Source organism: Ascidia mentula, chromosome 1 (genome assembly GCF_947561715.1).
Source record: "Ascidia mentula chromosome 1, kaAscMent1.1, whole genome shotgun sequence".
NCBI lineage: Eukaryota > Metazoa > Chordata > Ascidiacea > Phlebobranchia > Ascidiidae > Ascidia > Ascidia mentula.
Window position 1 is genome coordinate 6,636,223 of NC_138566.1, and position 16,073 is coordinate 6,652,295.

General features: G+C 38.2%; 2 protein-coding genes across 2 annotated transcripts; both read left to right on the forward strand.

Annotated features, from left to right (window-relative positions):
* Positions 1 to 370: 370 nt before the first annotated feature.
* On the forward strand, positions 371 to 15,046 carry LOC145910423 (cohesin subunit SA-1-like). The gene is made up of 29 exons (XM_082997547.1): positions 371 to 387; positions 623 to 749; positions 1,098 to 1,226; positions 1,386 to 1,532; positions 1,675 to 1,752; positions 2,122 to 2,248; positions 2,509 to 2,660; positions 2,732 to 2,782; positions 2,848 to 2,994; positions 3,340 to 3,518; positions 4,006 to 4,138; positions 4,382 to 4,474; positions 4,745 to 4,966; positions 5,455 to 5,627; positions 6,224 to 6,293; positions 6,356 to 6,499; positions 6,978 to 7,085; positions 7,150 to 7,203; positions 7,578 to 7,772; positions 8,422 to 8,596; positions 9,089 to 9,218; positions 9,458 to 9,560; positions 10,174 to 10,322; positions 10,669 to 10,803; positions 11,066 to 11,198; positions 11,479 to 11,586; positions 11,996 to 12,126; positions 13,989 to 14,265; positions 14,906 to 15,046. The coding sequence occupies exons 2-29, from the start codon at positions 654 to 656 to the stop codon at positions 14,918 to 14,920; spliced, it is 3,654 nt and encodes a 1,217-aa protein (XP_082853673.1). The 5' UTR covers positions 371 to 387; positions 623 to 653; the 3' UTR covers positions 14,921 to 15,046.
* On the forward strand, positions 12,460 to 13,635 carry LOC145912988 (uncharacterized). Its single transcript, XM_083000479.1, has one exon. The coding sequence runs from the start codon at positions 12,469 to 12,471 to the stop codon at positions 13,633 to 13,635; it is 1,167 nt and encodes a 388-aa protein (XP_082856605.1). The 5' UTR covers positions 12,460 to 12,468.
* Positions 15,047 to 16,073: the final 1,027 nt, after the last annotated feature.

The window sequence follows — 16,073 nt, forward strand, 5'->3', positions numbered from 1 at the left end:
AACGTCCCCAATAACCTTTGCCGCGCATTTTGTCCAATTGCTCTGATATGTTTTGCCGCGCAATTAGTTTTATTTGTGTTTCCCAAAAGATAATAAAATCTAAACATAGAGCGTTTTAGAGCTATTTTTAGATTTAAAATTTAATAATATACATGTAAAATCAATCATTTAAATGAATTATATGCATCAAACAATATTAAACGCAAAAAGTTTGCCAAACTTTTGTAAAAATATATATATATTATTTTTTTATGTATCATATTTATGATAAACGTTCAATCATCCGGAAATATTTTTCGCAGTTTTATGTTTACCGTTAATGTTGTGAGAGCCGATTGCCAGTTTGTTAAAGATGTTTGTGTGATTTGGTTGTGGGTTTTTATTTGGGTGAGTACTGCAGTTTTCTTTCCAGACTATTTGTTTACAAACGCGGTACTGGCGTGTCATTAAAATGTTACTTTATTGTTTGAACGAATGTGGAAGTGTAAGTACGGTACATGGTAAAAATGAAGTAAAGAGCAAATAAAGCTTTTTGCAAAAGAATCTTTATAAGAGCTGTGTTACGTTAGCAGTGAGCTGATTCTACCTTTTGCAATGATTTTGTACACGCATTTTTGTACAGGTCATTGTTATCTCCAGTAAAATTGCAAAAAATGCCCGCATATCCTGATGACAGTGGCAGTGGTAGTGAATATGAAGATGAAGGAATGAGACCACCTCGTAAACGTGGTAGAGGAGGACGTATTGCAGTAAGTGTCAAGTTTCTATTGGATCAAAACTGATTTTCAATACTTTTTATCGTAAACAAGTGTTAATAAATTGCTTGACTTGTTTGGAAAGACCAGTAAAAATCTCAGAGCACTTTGTATACACATGTCCCACTTCAAGCAGATTTTTATATGGATTAACAACTTTGTGTGGGTTCCAATGTGATTAGTAAATCAAATCTGGATCCAAAAAAACCAAAGGCCCCTGGCAGGCTGTCGATCGCACACCGTATCAATAATAATGTATTAAAATCAATACATTATTATTGATTTGTGTGGGTTCAATGTTATATTTTTCTGCTAGTAGTAAATCATTTTTTTTTTGTTTAGGCATCCAAACGACCTCGCCATGATACAATGGAAAGCAATGTTGCTATGGAAGCAACACTTTTTGAAATTGTGCGCCAGGGAAAAATGGCTATGATTGCGGTTGTTGATGACTGGATAGAAGCCTACAAGGTTCCTTAGAAACATATTTTTAAAAATTTTGTAGTTTTAGTTGGTGGTAAAGATGTCTTCGAACAAAAAAAATAAACATTCTATTAGGTTGTAATAGTGTTTGTTTCATTGCATACCCATATAATGTACAAATATGTAATATCGTTAAATTTTATTCAGACAAATCAAAATGAATCACTGTTGGACTTGATTCAGTTTTTTGTAAATGCTTCTGGTTGCAAAGGTACTGTTACTGCTCAAATGCTAAGAGAAGCAACTGAAGGATTTCAAGATGTTATTAAACGAATGACGGAAGAATTTGACGAGGTATGCCCAACAATTTCATGTGCCTTTGTATCAACATACCAGTGTGAACAGTTTCCACGGTGGTAGTAAAAGTTTCAATTTTTTCAAGACTTTTCTGCCTTATTGGACTATTTTACTTATGCTCTGCATTATAATTGTATAGGATAGTGGAGATTACCCATTGATTGCTGCTGGATCTTACTACAGAAAGTTTCGAGCCAATTTCTGTGACTTTGTGCAGGTTAGTGTGATGAAATCCTTATTCTAATCAGATGTTGCAGTAGTATTTAATGCGATGAAATATTACTGGGATGGTGGTAAAGATCCCCTACGTATATATGTGAAGGTTGCCTGGGAAGTTGTGCGCTTGAACACCAGTGTATCTTGGCCACAATATACCTCGTGAAACCACTGAGGTCCTGTAGCTCAGTTGGTAGAGTGTTGGGCCTGGTTAGCCCAGGATCGTGAGTTCCAACCTCACCGGGAGCTTGATTTTTCAAATTTGGCTCCGACTTGTCAGGAAAAAGTGGTTTATCCAGCTAGGCTGCAAATCCAATCAGACACTGATTATTTTGTCCTCTCCTTTTAACCAGTTACATATTTATTTCAGGCCCTTGTGCGTCAGTGCCAATACCAGATTATCTACGACCAGTACATGATGGATAATGTACTGACACTCCTTACAGAGCTGAGCAATTCACAAGTTCGTGCGTTTCGACACACATCAACCCTGGCAGGTAATTAAACATACGTCAACCCTAGCAGGTTGTTTGAATTCAGCATTTTCCCTAAATGTTGCATTAAGAAAAGTGAGCCACAGACTGGGCCACTGTTTCAACCTATTGTTTTTTAAAGTGTAGCTTGGTGACTGGTGACGGTCTTGACTACTTAAAATAGACATCTTCACCTTATGGTGAAATTGCAGGTTAAAAGCGACTTTGTGTCGTGACAGTCATGTGTAAGCAATAGAGCCAATAATGTTTGTTTGTGTTTGCAGCAATGAAGTTAATGACTGGCCTTGTTAATGTGGCTTTGGGTTTGAGTGTCAGCCTGGATAACACTCAGCGGCAATACGATGCAGAGCGAAACAAAGCCCTCAACAAAAGAGCATCCGAAAAACTAGACATACTACTGCAAAAACGTAAAGAGGTACACATAGAATTAAGAAGCATGTGTTGAACTTATTCTGTCAGTTGGTTAACGTGAACTGTCAATTCCAGCTGGAGGAACAACAAAGTGAGATTGAGAATATGCTCAATGGCATTTTTAAGGTGTGTATGCTGTTAAGCATAATTTATTACCTGGCATTTACTACAAAAAAATTATTTGTACACAGGGAATCTTTGTTCATCGTTATCGTGACTACATTGCTGACATTAGGGCACTTTGCATGGAGGAGATTGGAATGTGGATGAAAATGTTTCCAAAAGTTTTTTTGACTGACAGCTACCTGAAGTATGTTGGATGGACTCTCCATGACAAGGTTGGTTGTTATTGAAAGTTGTGAATAGGGGAATCCATCTTGCCATGAAAGTACATATACTGTTTGTATTCAGTGAGGTGTTCTTCTGACATTTATCTATGTGTAAAATTGTTCGTGCCTGAAACTATGTGATGTAAAAATATTGCTTTATTTTATAAAATGTGTTTCATTTTTATACTATTTAAGTGGGTATTTTATGATGAAATAAGAAATTGTGCCTTTACCAGTAATTTAAAACATAAATGCTAAAAAATTTGCCTTTAATTTCCTTCAGAGTAAAAATTTCGTTGTTACAGTGAGACACAAAACGATTTCTCTATTTACCGTCTTTGTTTATCATTTCAGCAAAAAGAAGTGCGACTTAAATGTCTGAACACCCTGATTGGGCTTTACGGAGATACAGAGATGACAAGGGATCTTAAACTTTTCACAAGCAGATTCAAAGATCGTATTGTTTCTATGACACTTGACAAAGAATATGATGTGGCTGTGTTGGCTATAAAACTACTGGTTCTCATTCTTGTGTAAGTATTCTCTAAGCCAGTGGTTTTCAAACTTTCTGGGGCAAATTTTAGTGTCAATAGTAACGTTTTGGTTGGCCGTTTTCAACATAGCACTACAGTAATAATTGAAGTTGGCCAAATACAAACATTTCTATGTATTACGTTGTCATATTTGCGACTTTACGCCTTGTATATTGAAATATTTCATAACTTGTTGTTAATTGACAAACTTTGGCTGCACACAGTTTGTTACTGATGCTGCCAGGCATATTACTCAATAATTTAAAGGTCTTCTGGCAAAAAAAACTTGTTTGGATGACGGTTGGATTTGGCTGGACACCTTGGCCTGTTTCGCGGAACACCAGTGTGACGCAGCACACCGTTTAAAAAACTGCACTAGGCCTTACATTTACCATTTAACTAATAATGGTCATCATGGGGAAATGTTAGAAAATATAACTAAGTTTATCATGTGTTTTTAAAATATGGCGACGTCTTATTTTTTTAGGAACTGTGGTTATGACAGCCCTGTGCTGACATCTGGTGACAGTGAAAGTGTCTACCAACTTGTGTTTTCCTGTCATCGACCAGTTGCTACAGCAGCAGCGGAATTTCTTAACAAGCAGCTTTTTGCAGACAAGGTTGTAGGTTTTGAATTTGGGGTTTTATACTGTGTGGATCTTATTAAATGTGGGCATACTCTGCTTTGAACTTGTTTAATTCATTGTTTTAATTTTTTTCCTTATGGCCTGTTTACCAACTGTTAATTGACCTGAAAGCTAAATGTTTTTTCGACTGAATGTATGAGTTTAACAAATAAATTGAACGAAATGCTGCTCACCAATCTTTCTTCTAAGTAAACCAATACTTTTTTTGTCTGTAAGGATGTCAATCCTGGTTACACGAAGCGCGGAAGAAGGCGAAGTCCTAATGCTCCACTTATTGCAGATTTGGTGATGTTCTTTATCGAAAGTGAGGTAACGGTTTGTCAACAGTGTGTTTTAGTATACTTTATAATTTATTTGTGTAATATGTTCTGGAAATCAGTTACTATTGTTAACAATTTCTTTTAAGCAGGCATGCTTTTTCTTTTATTATCTTTGAAAGGTCATCCTATGTGCCACTGTTGTCCGACCCTGTACTAGTGAACTTTGTATGTTTTGATCGTGTTTTATATAATTGTTCTAAAAAATCTATTTGTTCTCCGACAAGCACCAAACTAAAACGGTTTTCTGATTTTTTTCAAGCTTCATGAACATGCAACATACCTTGTGGACTCTCTGTGGGAGGTTGCCGGGACAATGCTCAAGGATTGGGAATGCATGTCCGACATGCTGTTGGAAGAACCCGCCAACGACCGTGATGCCCTTGACGAAAGACAGGAGAGTGCACTTGTTGACATCATGGTTTGCTCGGTGAAGCAAGCTGCGGAGGGGGTTCCTCCTTCGGGCAGGCAAGGTTACAGCAAGGTGCGTTTGGTGTTGCCAACATGTGGATTAGGGTTGTTGCATAAGCGGAATGACATACTTTTTCAATTTGTTGTAAATTTGAAAAACTACTTGTTTTGTTTCGCGGCCATCATCTGTTTCATAGATTTATCGATAGTGATTGTGGAAATTGAAAAAAATATTAAGATAAATATAATGTATTTGCTACTTTAGCTAAGATAGATTTGTTTTTAATTTATTTAAATTCCCTTTTCGTTATGGCTTATCAAAAAATTAGTTAAGTTTGTTGTATATATATACTTGTATCTTAAATTTGCAACAGAACAACGGTGGTGTCAAAATTTTGAAATTATTTGAACTGCAATTGCTTTAAAAACATATGTTGCATAACTTTGTAAATTTGAAACTTGTAGTTGTTGTTGTAAGTTTTAGATGGAACCTTTCTTCCTAAATTTGTGTGAAGGTTATCTAGTTGACCCGACTTACAGTCCAATCTTGATTAATTTTAGAAAGTTGCTTCTCGCGATCGCAAAACTGCTATCGAGGATAAGGTGAGACTCACTGAACATTTCATCAAAGCTCTCCCAAATCTACTGAAGAAGTTTCACGTTGACAAGGAAAAAGTCGCCTGCTTGCTTCAAATTCCACGATACTTTGATTTGGAGTTTTACACTACAAGCAGGTATAAAGTATAATGTTTACCATCGATGTGGACATTACTGTTGCATGAATATGATCATTGCAGGAAAAAGGATTCTTTGCAACGGTTGATAATTTAGCGGTATTAAGACAGCCAGATGAACTGATTTCATATTTATGCTCATTACACACACTTGTGACTTACAAATAAACAAATTTGTATACCTGTTTTTACTGGCAAGTTGTGCGCTTGGGCACCAGTGTACCTTGGCCACAATATACCCCGTGAAACCACTGAGCTCCTGCTAGCTCAGTTGGTGGAGCGTTGGGCCTGGTTAGCCCAGGGTCAAGAGTTCAAACCTCACTGGGAGCTTGATTTTTCAAATCTTGCTCCAAATTGTCAGAAAAAAGTGGCTGATCCAGCTAGGCTGCATTGCCTGGGCTGCAAAGCCTGAAAACCTCATGATGCTGTTTTTAGTTTTTGTTAATTATTTGTAAATTTACAGTTGTTTTTTCATCAAAAGTTTGCCATGCATCTTCTATTAACGTACAGTAATTTCGTTGCCCTCTTGCAAAGAAGAGGGCAATAAAATTGTAATATTTTTCAGGAAATATTTGTGTCATGGTGGTTTTGTTTAGGTTGGAAAAGCATTTGGACGATCTTCTCACCCAGATGGCTGTGGTTGTCGACAAACACACCGATTTAGATGTAACTACCTTCTCTCTTCCTTACAAGGATATTTCTGTGTCTAAAACACTTGTTTGCGTTAGGTTTTGGAACAGGCTTCAAGGACATACTCTCACCTCTGTGACGAGGATTATGCGATTTACAGCAAAGTTTCGGTTGCCAGGAGGGCTGTAATCGACACCTGGGTCGACAGCTTCCACCTCTCGCTTGGGATTTTTAAAGAAGCGGTAAGTTGAGTTATGTACTGGTATTTATTTTATTCTAATATAATATTGATTCATAACTCAATTCAATATTTTTTAACAAAAACAATAAACACGTTTTCTTCACGAAATCAACTATTTCTGCAACATTTCTTTTGCATGACATATGCGTTAACTTCAAAGTCGATTTCAATGTATCAAAAAACTTTGTGTCAAAACACTTTTATGTTTTAAATCCATGTTTTAAGAAAATGCTTATTTTGCTAAGCGCAACATGTATTGAAAAATAAAAGTAAATCTCTAAAGCTGTCTGTTGTGATGAACGTTATGAACTATTCAAAGAAATTCTACCATGGTTTTAATTAAAATACGTGGTTAATTCAGCATTGGTGGTGTCCTTTGAAAGCCCATACCCGTCAGATCTTGCTCTAAAACTCGTAGACAAAATACCTTAAAGTTACTTTTTATGACCTCCTAACAAATGTTCACCCTGGTATGGTAGGGAGATGATGCGGATGAAGAGGAAATATACAACGTTGTGCAGGGCTTGAAACGACTGACTGGATTATACATGTTTAACGACCTCAGCTCATGGAATGTATATCCTCATGTATGTAAACATATGGTGGTAATTTGTTTGTGTGGTGTTTAATTTTTATTTTGTTTTTCGCCAGGTAAACTCGATCCTTCAAATGCACCAGGAACGGCCAGACAGTGTCCAGGAGCCGGTAATAGTTCTTTGTAATTTTACTGATATTCCTGTTTCTAAAAAAGAGTTCAAATTAAGTACACAATAAGGTTAATTTTTCTCCGTATGTTAAGTTGTTGTTTAGATGAGGGACTTTGCCACTGCATTGTGGGATTGCGAGCTTGACCGTACTTAAAATTCACTAAAATAAGCGCGTTGGTCTGGTTGAAGATTGTCAATAAAATGAAGTACTGGTAATTCGTCATTTCTCAAAAAGCGAAATGCGTCGTTCTCGCAAAATAATACAACGAGGCAGTTTACAAAAGTGCGATAATTAATTTTATAATTCGCACGGTAATTTCTACTGTTTTCGGCCGGGAGAGGCCAGTAAAAATACCCCCGTGCCTTGCACAGATGCTGCGTCAGGCGGTAACCTTCATCTACTACGACCTGATATACGGACTGAACAAAGTGAAACAGTTAAGCGAGGGAACACTCGGCGTTGGTGGAAGCGAGGATCCTCGTTCGTCGATTTCCCAACTCAGACAACGGGTTACTGAATACCTGAGAGCTTGCGAAAGTCTTCTGACCCAATCGCCACACAAGAAGGTGTGTGTTGAATAGTACAACGTAATGTTTTATATAGTGTATATAACACGCAATTAATGTATTGGAAGAGGTGAGAGTTTTGATAATGTGTTTAATGGCAAGTATGTAACACAACGTCAGTGGCAATTATTTCTACTTTGTATAAAATCTGCCTTGCTTTAGTGCTGTGATTAACATCAAATGTAAAAGTACTATAGGTGAGGTTGCGAAGGACTACCAAGCTATTACAGAGGCTTAAAAAAGCTACTGTCAAACAAGGTGTCACTTGGGTTACGAACGAATCCTCATCATATATTCATTTAGGGATGTGTCCAAACAGAAAAGATTCGGATCCGACCGAATCCGAATATTTATTGACGCCATAAATTTTTACACTGATCATGAAAAATTGTGGTTGTTTAGTTTCCTAACTTGGCACCGAATTCTCCTGTGTTTGTTTCAAACGATCCGGTTGTTGTGCATTAATTCCAGACCATACAAAAATCCGAAAAAAAGTATTTTGGATACTTGACAAAATAAGACCGAACCGTCGTTACCACCTATTAAAAATAGGCTGATTCCTGTTGTCCAAATGCTTGTATTATTCGCTGTCAATATTCGCAATTCGTCCGAAACATCCCCATATTGATATACCCGTGTTGTCGCACAGGTGCAGGAGGAATGTTACATGACAATATGTGACCTCCTTGTGATGTTTGCTCCCCAACTAGCCAACTCCAGTCCCACCCTCAAACCATTAGTTCAACGTGCGTCTGAAACTCTTCAACACGCCCTCATCGATTTTGTGAAGGAATTCGTGTTCGTTGTTACGGAGGAAGACGACGGTAAAGAGATGTTTTTTCTGTTAAATTATTGTAAAAATGCCTCATTCTCAAGATTTGTGGCTATTTTCAATCTGATATGGTTGCAATGTTACGCTGGCTTTGCTGTTAACATTATTTATTAGGCATATTTTTCGCCTTTATTGAGTGTATATAGGAATGTGTAACTCGCAAATACGCAATTTTTTCCTGAACAACAGTATATACATTTTGGCAGTTTTCGGCCCATTGTACGATCGCAACGTTGTAAGATGTTCGTAATCCTTCTTAAATATCCTATCATAGTTGATTTAGGCAAATTGATTTCTGTTGTCATAGTCGTAGTCGATTTTTTGGTTTTCAAGTTAGGCCATTTAAAATCATTGCTCGTTGTAAATGCTCTGTGGCGTATAAGGATATTTATGTCTGACGCGTTACTTTCTGTGGCGATTAGACGGTTCCACGCCACGAATCGAAACACAATTTTAACCCTTTCAAATTGTTTTTATCTTTCAGAGGACGACGATACAGCGAAGATAGATGCGTTGCACAGGCGCAGGTCTCTGCTCGCAAACGTCTGCAAACTCTTCGTATTCTGCATGATGGATTTAAGGCTGGCCGCCTACATTTTCCAGCAGTATATTCGGTATATGAAATATTTTTTTAATATTTCTCTGTTCGCATAATTATACGTTTTTTAAATGTAGACTGATACTAAGTCGAGAGACCGAAATTACGAAAATTGTACGAAAAAATCCGCTTTCATGTAAGATGTTGGCGAACTTTGGCATTTTATTTTGCAATCTGCAAGTAGAATAGTTCCAAGATGACCGCTGTACAGTAATTGTTATATATTTCAATGTATAACATCGTATTTTGTTCCAGCTTCTATTCCGATTACGGTGACATCATAAAGGAAACCATCAGCAGATCGCGACATATCGATAAACTGTCTTGTGCGAAGACTCTTGCTCTGAGCTTGATGACGGTAAGTATTGTCGCATAGTTTCCACTTGCCAGGATGGTTTTATAAATGACTCGCCTTAATTTTTCGCTGGTATTGTCTTGGCACAATCGCTGGTAAAAAGCTTTGTCACCGCGAATCGCTCAGAGGAAACACAGCAGTTTTGATGAGCAGTTGCTGAATCAAACTCGTAAACGGTTTGATCGTCATTGCATCTGTCAGCTTAATTACTTTGTTCCACTTTCAAGAGATTGATAAGAAGATATGGAGTTTTACATTGAAACATTTGCCAGGAAAAATATGGCTTCATTAGGTTCTGCGTATAAAATTCCGATCGAGCAACGAAATAATAAGTTTGCTGCGTTTCCTGTAGGGTTCAATATACTGTGTTACTATTTAGCACTTACTCGCTTTATGTAGGATACAAACCCAGATAATAATGAGACATGCGGCTTCACATTAAAACATTTGCCAGGAAAAATATGGCTTCATTGGTTGTTCCACATATAATTTTCCGATCGAGTAGGTCCACTAAACTGTGTTACCGTGGTAATGATCATTAACCAATCAGCCCAGTAAACACAATCCCAAGTATTTCACTGCTTTTGAAAATTAAATGTGCCAATCTGTGTAACAGTTGTACCAGGACACGGTACGCGAGCAAGGCGGTCACTTGGATTACAGTTCTCAGGATTACGCACACATGAAGGAGTTGGCTCGCAGATTTGCCCTCACTTTCGGCCTGGATCAAGTGAAAACGAGAGATGCTGTGGCTGAGTTGCACAAGTAAGTGAATGCGCGTTGAATGTGTTGTGTGAAAGAAGAGTTGTATAGGGAAATAGGCCTGTTGATGCATGGGGAATTATTTGTTTGAAAAGCTTATTCTCGTTGTTTTCATTAAAGCATATTTATTTGATGAAAATTCCAACTGTTTGTAATAGTAAATTTTACAACGAATGTTTAAATTTGGAATTATGTTCCTGATAAATTGTGTAATACTTGTGGTATCGGAACAGTTGCAAACCTGCTTTGTATATCTACTAAAAGTGCTTGACAAAATCTGTACACTTAATAAGATAAGATATACATCATTGTTTAAGTTCCAAACCTTGAATATTTTCCTTACCTCAAGGGAGGGAATACTGTTCGCCCTCCGACGAGAAGACGGAAGTATCAACGAGGATATGGAGGCTCCTCCGAGTCTGAGCTTTCTCGGAATTCTCGTCGAGTTTTCGGCAAAATTAATGAAACAGGACAAGAAGACAGTGTAAGTGATAAGTGTGCGGGCGTGGCTTGAAGTTTTGAAATATCCCCTTTTTAGTCCCATTAGATATCGGTTACATTTTTTTTGCAATTCTATCGCAAATCCAAAACGGTTTTGTTAACTTGAATTATTAGAATATTTAACTTTAAATTTTTTCCTTTTTAAAGTGTTTAATTTTTTATTTATTCAATTGTTCAATTTTAGTTTTGTTTAAATGTTAAATTTTTCCTTCACTTAATTTTTGCTTTCTTTTATGTTATTCAAGTGTTCAGTACTTGGATCGCCGCATCTCCCCCCGAATGCTTTCCAACCAAGCTCAGGCGTGGATTCCTCTAGTTACTTACAGAAACTCACTTCTACAAGGAGCTGACGATGATCAGAAACAATTCCCCAGCAAGGTAAAGGCCGTTATACGTAACAATTGCACTGCTAAATACATTTTAAACCTCAAAAAGAAACGTGATTTTGTTTGTTTCTTATGGAACAATCTTTCTTGTGTCCATCATACTAAGTAAATTCCGCCTTAATTGCTCGGTGTGATGATTCCACGTAATGGGGAAGCACTGAGAAAGCAGTTACCAATTCAGATACATTGATGCAAGATCTAACCCTACAGCATACAACCCTGTTAAACACAACAACATTGTGTCCTCACATATGTACGTTTTTATGATTCAGGGACGTCGCGGAAGACGTCGCAAAGTTGACGGTGACTTTGACGCCCCACAGACACCCAGAGGTTCAGAAACCCCCTTGCATCAACCCCAAACCCCCATGACACCCCAGGTAAGTTGTCAATCTCTGTATGATGCAGACACAGTTGTGTTTTATTTGCTGTCGTAAGTCTTTTGGCCGTCACTTCACCTTTTTGTTGTTCTTTGGGTTTGTGTGCCAAAAACCAATGCATTAATTTTTAAATGCATTCGAAAATAGAATTGAAATAAAAAATGCAATCCAAACAAATTTTAACACAAAATTGCATAAAGATAAAATTAATATGCATTTTGAAATAAAACAATATTAAAAATACGTTCCAACTTAAAACGTAAATTAAGGTAAAACTTAAATTCATTTGTATGTCGTGAAAAAATCGTGGCAACGATGTTCACGATTGACGTCGTATATTTCTTAAAAACTTGTTATAAATATAGCAACGCGCGGCTTTGGCCACTAAAACACGTCTGTTTTGCTACAGGCACCGATGACTCCGCAGAGCAACCTGGGCCATCCCCAACTCTCATCTACCATTGTACGAGGAATATCTGCACCCGGCGGAGAAGCTTCTCAAATTCACATGCAGGATGATTCGGCCATGCAATATCAGCCGTAAGTGATATTGTGCTTGATATTTCTAAAGCCATATGTTTGATATAAAAAGGCATGCAACGTCACCGGTAATGACGTCACCGTTTCAACCCCCATACGTACTCCCGGCCACAACTGGGGCTAACGTGCATGATTTTCGTTTGGTTTTCAGTAAGGTAAAATATAAAATGTATCGGATATATTACTGCTAAATTCAACTGAGATTTTCGCGGTCATTCCTCATTACCAGAATACTATAATTTATAATCTTTCCCGAATAATTGCAGAGGTTCTCTTCGCTCTTGGCTGAACAGCGGCGCAGGTAGCGTTAAACCAAAGCCGAAATCCTTTTCAAGCAAAAAAATGTCAGGCAGAAAAAAACAAGTGTCAGTAGCAGTGAACACCAAACCCGCAGCCAAGCCTAAAGCTAAGAAAACGGTAGATCACCACTCCGAAGACGAAGGGTTTGTCTGCGATAAGATAGACGGTTCCGATAAGGAGTCAGATCACAGACGCTCCACTCGTAAATCGTCACTTTCCGCACCCACCACCTATGCTGAGAACTCAGACGACGATTTTTACGACATGCCTCCCGCCACTTGGGGGAGCTGTAGGGATGTTAGTCAGTCCGACATGGAAGGGAATAAAGAAACGAGCAAGGTGGATATTTTGCAAGGTAGCTTGGAAGATGACGATGAACTGGAGATAGGAGAGTTTGAAGACGATGAAATTCCAAGTCAGCCAGAGAAATTTGCAGAAGTCGAAAGAAGCGAGTTAAATAAACCTGATACGAGCCGTCAAGTTGCATTGCAGGTCACAGCTACGGAAAGTCCAGTTAGTGACGTTTTATCCTTGTCGCCACCACGGTTAAAACAAACCCCTAAAAAACGCCGCAACCAGGCAACATCCAACCCCTTCGCGGGCATAGTTAGTGAGGTGAAGGAGAAGGCCAACACTTCGCTTGCGGAAATGTTAGAGGAAGCGCATATCTCTGATGTAGATTCAAACCACAGCAGTGGGGACGAGTTCGAATCGAATCCGACAAGTTACTACCAAACACCAGAGAAAAGGCGTCGCCGTCGAAATTCTAGCAGCGACTCTGGTGTCCTTTCGTCACCGCTCCCTACTCAAGTGTCTAATAAGAGCGCGAGATCAAGGCGTAAGATCAGCTATGATGCGTCGTTGGATGCGAATGAAAAAATCGGGACAGACCTGCCTTCGAGCACTTACCAAGAGGAGTCAGAGTTTAGTGTTGATGAGGAGGATTTGGCTCTTCAGTTGATGCAAGGAAAGGAGGAAATTCAGTTTAGAAAGAAAGAGAAAAATCTGCTCCCGGATGTCAGCATCTTTGATGCGGAGGATGAGGCAGAGGAAGACAAAGAAAGCCCAGAAGGCGGTGAAGATGATTTTGGAGTGTTTAATGATGTGATGCAGAGCTTTTTTATGAATGTCAGTCAGCGTTCGCAGTCTTCGCAGGATTTTGATAGCTCCGAGGAACTAGCGAAAAGAAAAAGGTCAGTTTCTGGTTAATATTCATCAAGGTTTGCAAGACGTTGAGCGCGTAACTGGTGTTTAGTTTTAGTTTTCCCAAAGGCCGTCTATTGAGATAGTTGTGTAGTTAAGTCCAAATATTTTGTTTATGCTGTAGGACTAAGCGAGTATGGAAGTCCGTAAATTTCAAGCCAGTTCTTTTACCCACGCATAAAGATGTACATTATTACACTTCAAATGTACACGATAATAAAAATATCTAAATGTTGAATTAATGAGACCTTCCATGACGAACATACCTCGTATTAAAGTAAAGAATAGTCTCAGTCTTATAAACTCCACTTTTCGCAACTCTGCATGCATATCAACTCCCACTATCTCCCTATCTACAGAGCACAAACCATAGTCAACAACCCCATGGGGATTTCCCAGACCCCACAGCACTCAATGCAGTCAACGCAAGATTTCCAACAAATGCATGTTGGGTACCCCATGTCGGTGCCCCAAGCAAGCCCCATGCCCCAAATGGGAACCCCACAGCACCCACCACCACAGTATATGCACGGGAGCACTTCAACGGGCATGTACCACCAGGGTACCGGTGATCCCTTTCAAGGGGTGATGTCACCCATGCAGCAACAACAACAGGGAATGCAATCTCAGCAACAGGTAACGTTTTTGCATGATCCACCGATATTCGTCTGTTATAATTGAAGGTTGAGTTCGACAAAAAACGCGTCACAGGTATTGGACAGTGCTGTTTAAAGTTGTGATTCTCAACCTTTTTGCACTTGCTGGCAGGTAAAATTTTAAACAACTTTTAAGGACGAGGGTTTTTTAAATTTAAATTGAAATACAGTGAATAAAACAAGAAATAAAAGATACGGATTTGGGCAAAGGTATGCGCTTAGCGCTGACCGGCGGTTGAAAAAGATTTTGAAAAGAATAGATTTCAACTTTGGATGTGTATTTATGCTTGTTAATGTTACATTGGTTTAAACGAACATATGTGTTTAATGTGGGCACTGCTGGTCAGCATAATTCGGGCCAGAAAAGTAAGGATAATTCGTGGCTGCTAATGTTCGTACGTACTTTCGTACATTGTAAGCAATCTTGTTAGTTGTAGTAGCTTGACGATTATGAAGTCGGCGAAAATTTACATAGTTGTATTAACAGTAATTTTTTTTGTGTTGGAATTTCGATGGGTTCACTTTCTCCCCATGAAAGTTTTATTTTATATATTTTATAATGAGCTAATGAGCCATATATTTTATGACTGCCTGCCAACATTTTGTTGTTTTATGTTTAGTATTTTGGAAACTGAATGACAGCTTGGATCGAGACCAAACCAAGCCAACAATGCACTGCCAACATATCAGAATAGATTATAAAACAGTACCGAAACAAAATTATTTGTTAGCTTTGTGTTTTAAGCTAATTATTGGAGCGTACGTCTGTGTTGTTGCGCGCTTGTAAATTTGTACATTGTTTTTATTGCGTTTGACTTGTTTTTTTACGTCATTAAAAATTTGTGTTTGTAAAAGATAATCAACTTGTTTATAAAATTTTATTTACGGTAATCACCCTGGACGCTCCAAATTCGACCAAATTACCTAAAGCATTTTTTTAAGTTTGCTTTGAAGGACAATTTGATGCGTCATTGTTGTCAGATTTCTTTGTGTTAGGTAACAACAAAAAAAAATTAAGCAAAGTGGAGCCAATGATATGAATTGTGTGAGCTGCAGACAGATGGCCACTGTTTCGACCTAAAAGGTCTCATCAGTGCAGCTGGTGTGACTTTCAAACGACTTTGCTGGCCAAACGGCTAAGCAAAGACTTCCACTTTGTGGTGACTATACAATCACCGTCATCCATTGGGCACCAAACTAGGTGCAACCTTACGGAGAAAACAAGGTGGAAACACTGTGGCCAAGAAAAAATAAATTTGTTCGCTGAATTTTTTGCATTACCTGAGTCAAACAATTTTGATGCTGATAGCGTAAGATATGCTATACTGCCACCTTCGTTGCAGTACTTCAACGTTATACAATGAAGGAATTACAAATACTGACATTTTTACATTTGCATGACTATGGCGTATGTCCAAGATGGGTAAAAATGTGCTTATTCGAATATAGGTCAAGAGGTCCAAGTTGTTGTTGTTTTTTTATCACTAGCCCTTTCTCTAATGTTGCTGTTTTTCAGACGTTTTTAATATCATTTAATGTGTTTACTGAAGGAACTGAAGATGCCCATGGGGCGAAATATATATTCCTGATTTATAAGCCAGGCTGATCCTGTAATAAAAAGCTACTGCTTTTTTTTAGTATATAGGTCAACTTGATTTTTGTAATCTTAATTTTGTAACACCGCATTCCTGGAGAAAACAACCTTGAAATTCTTGCTAGCATATAAGCATGTATATTGGTGGTTCGCTTTTATTATAGCGGACAATCGATATTTCCTCGACTATCCTT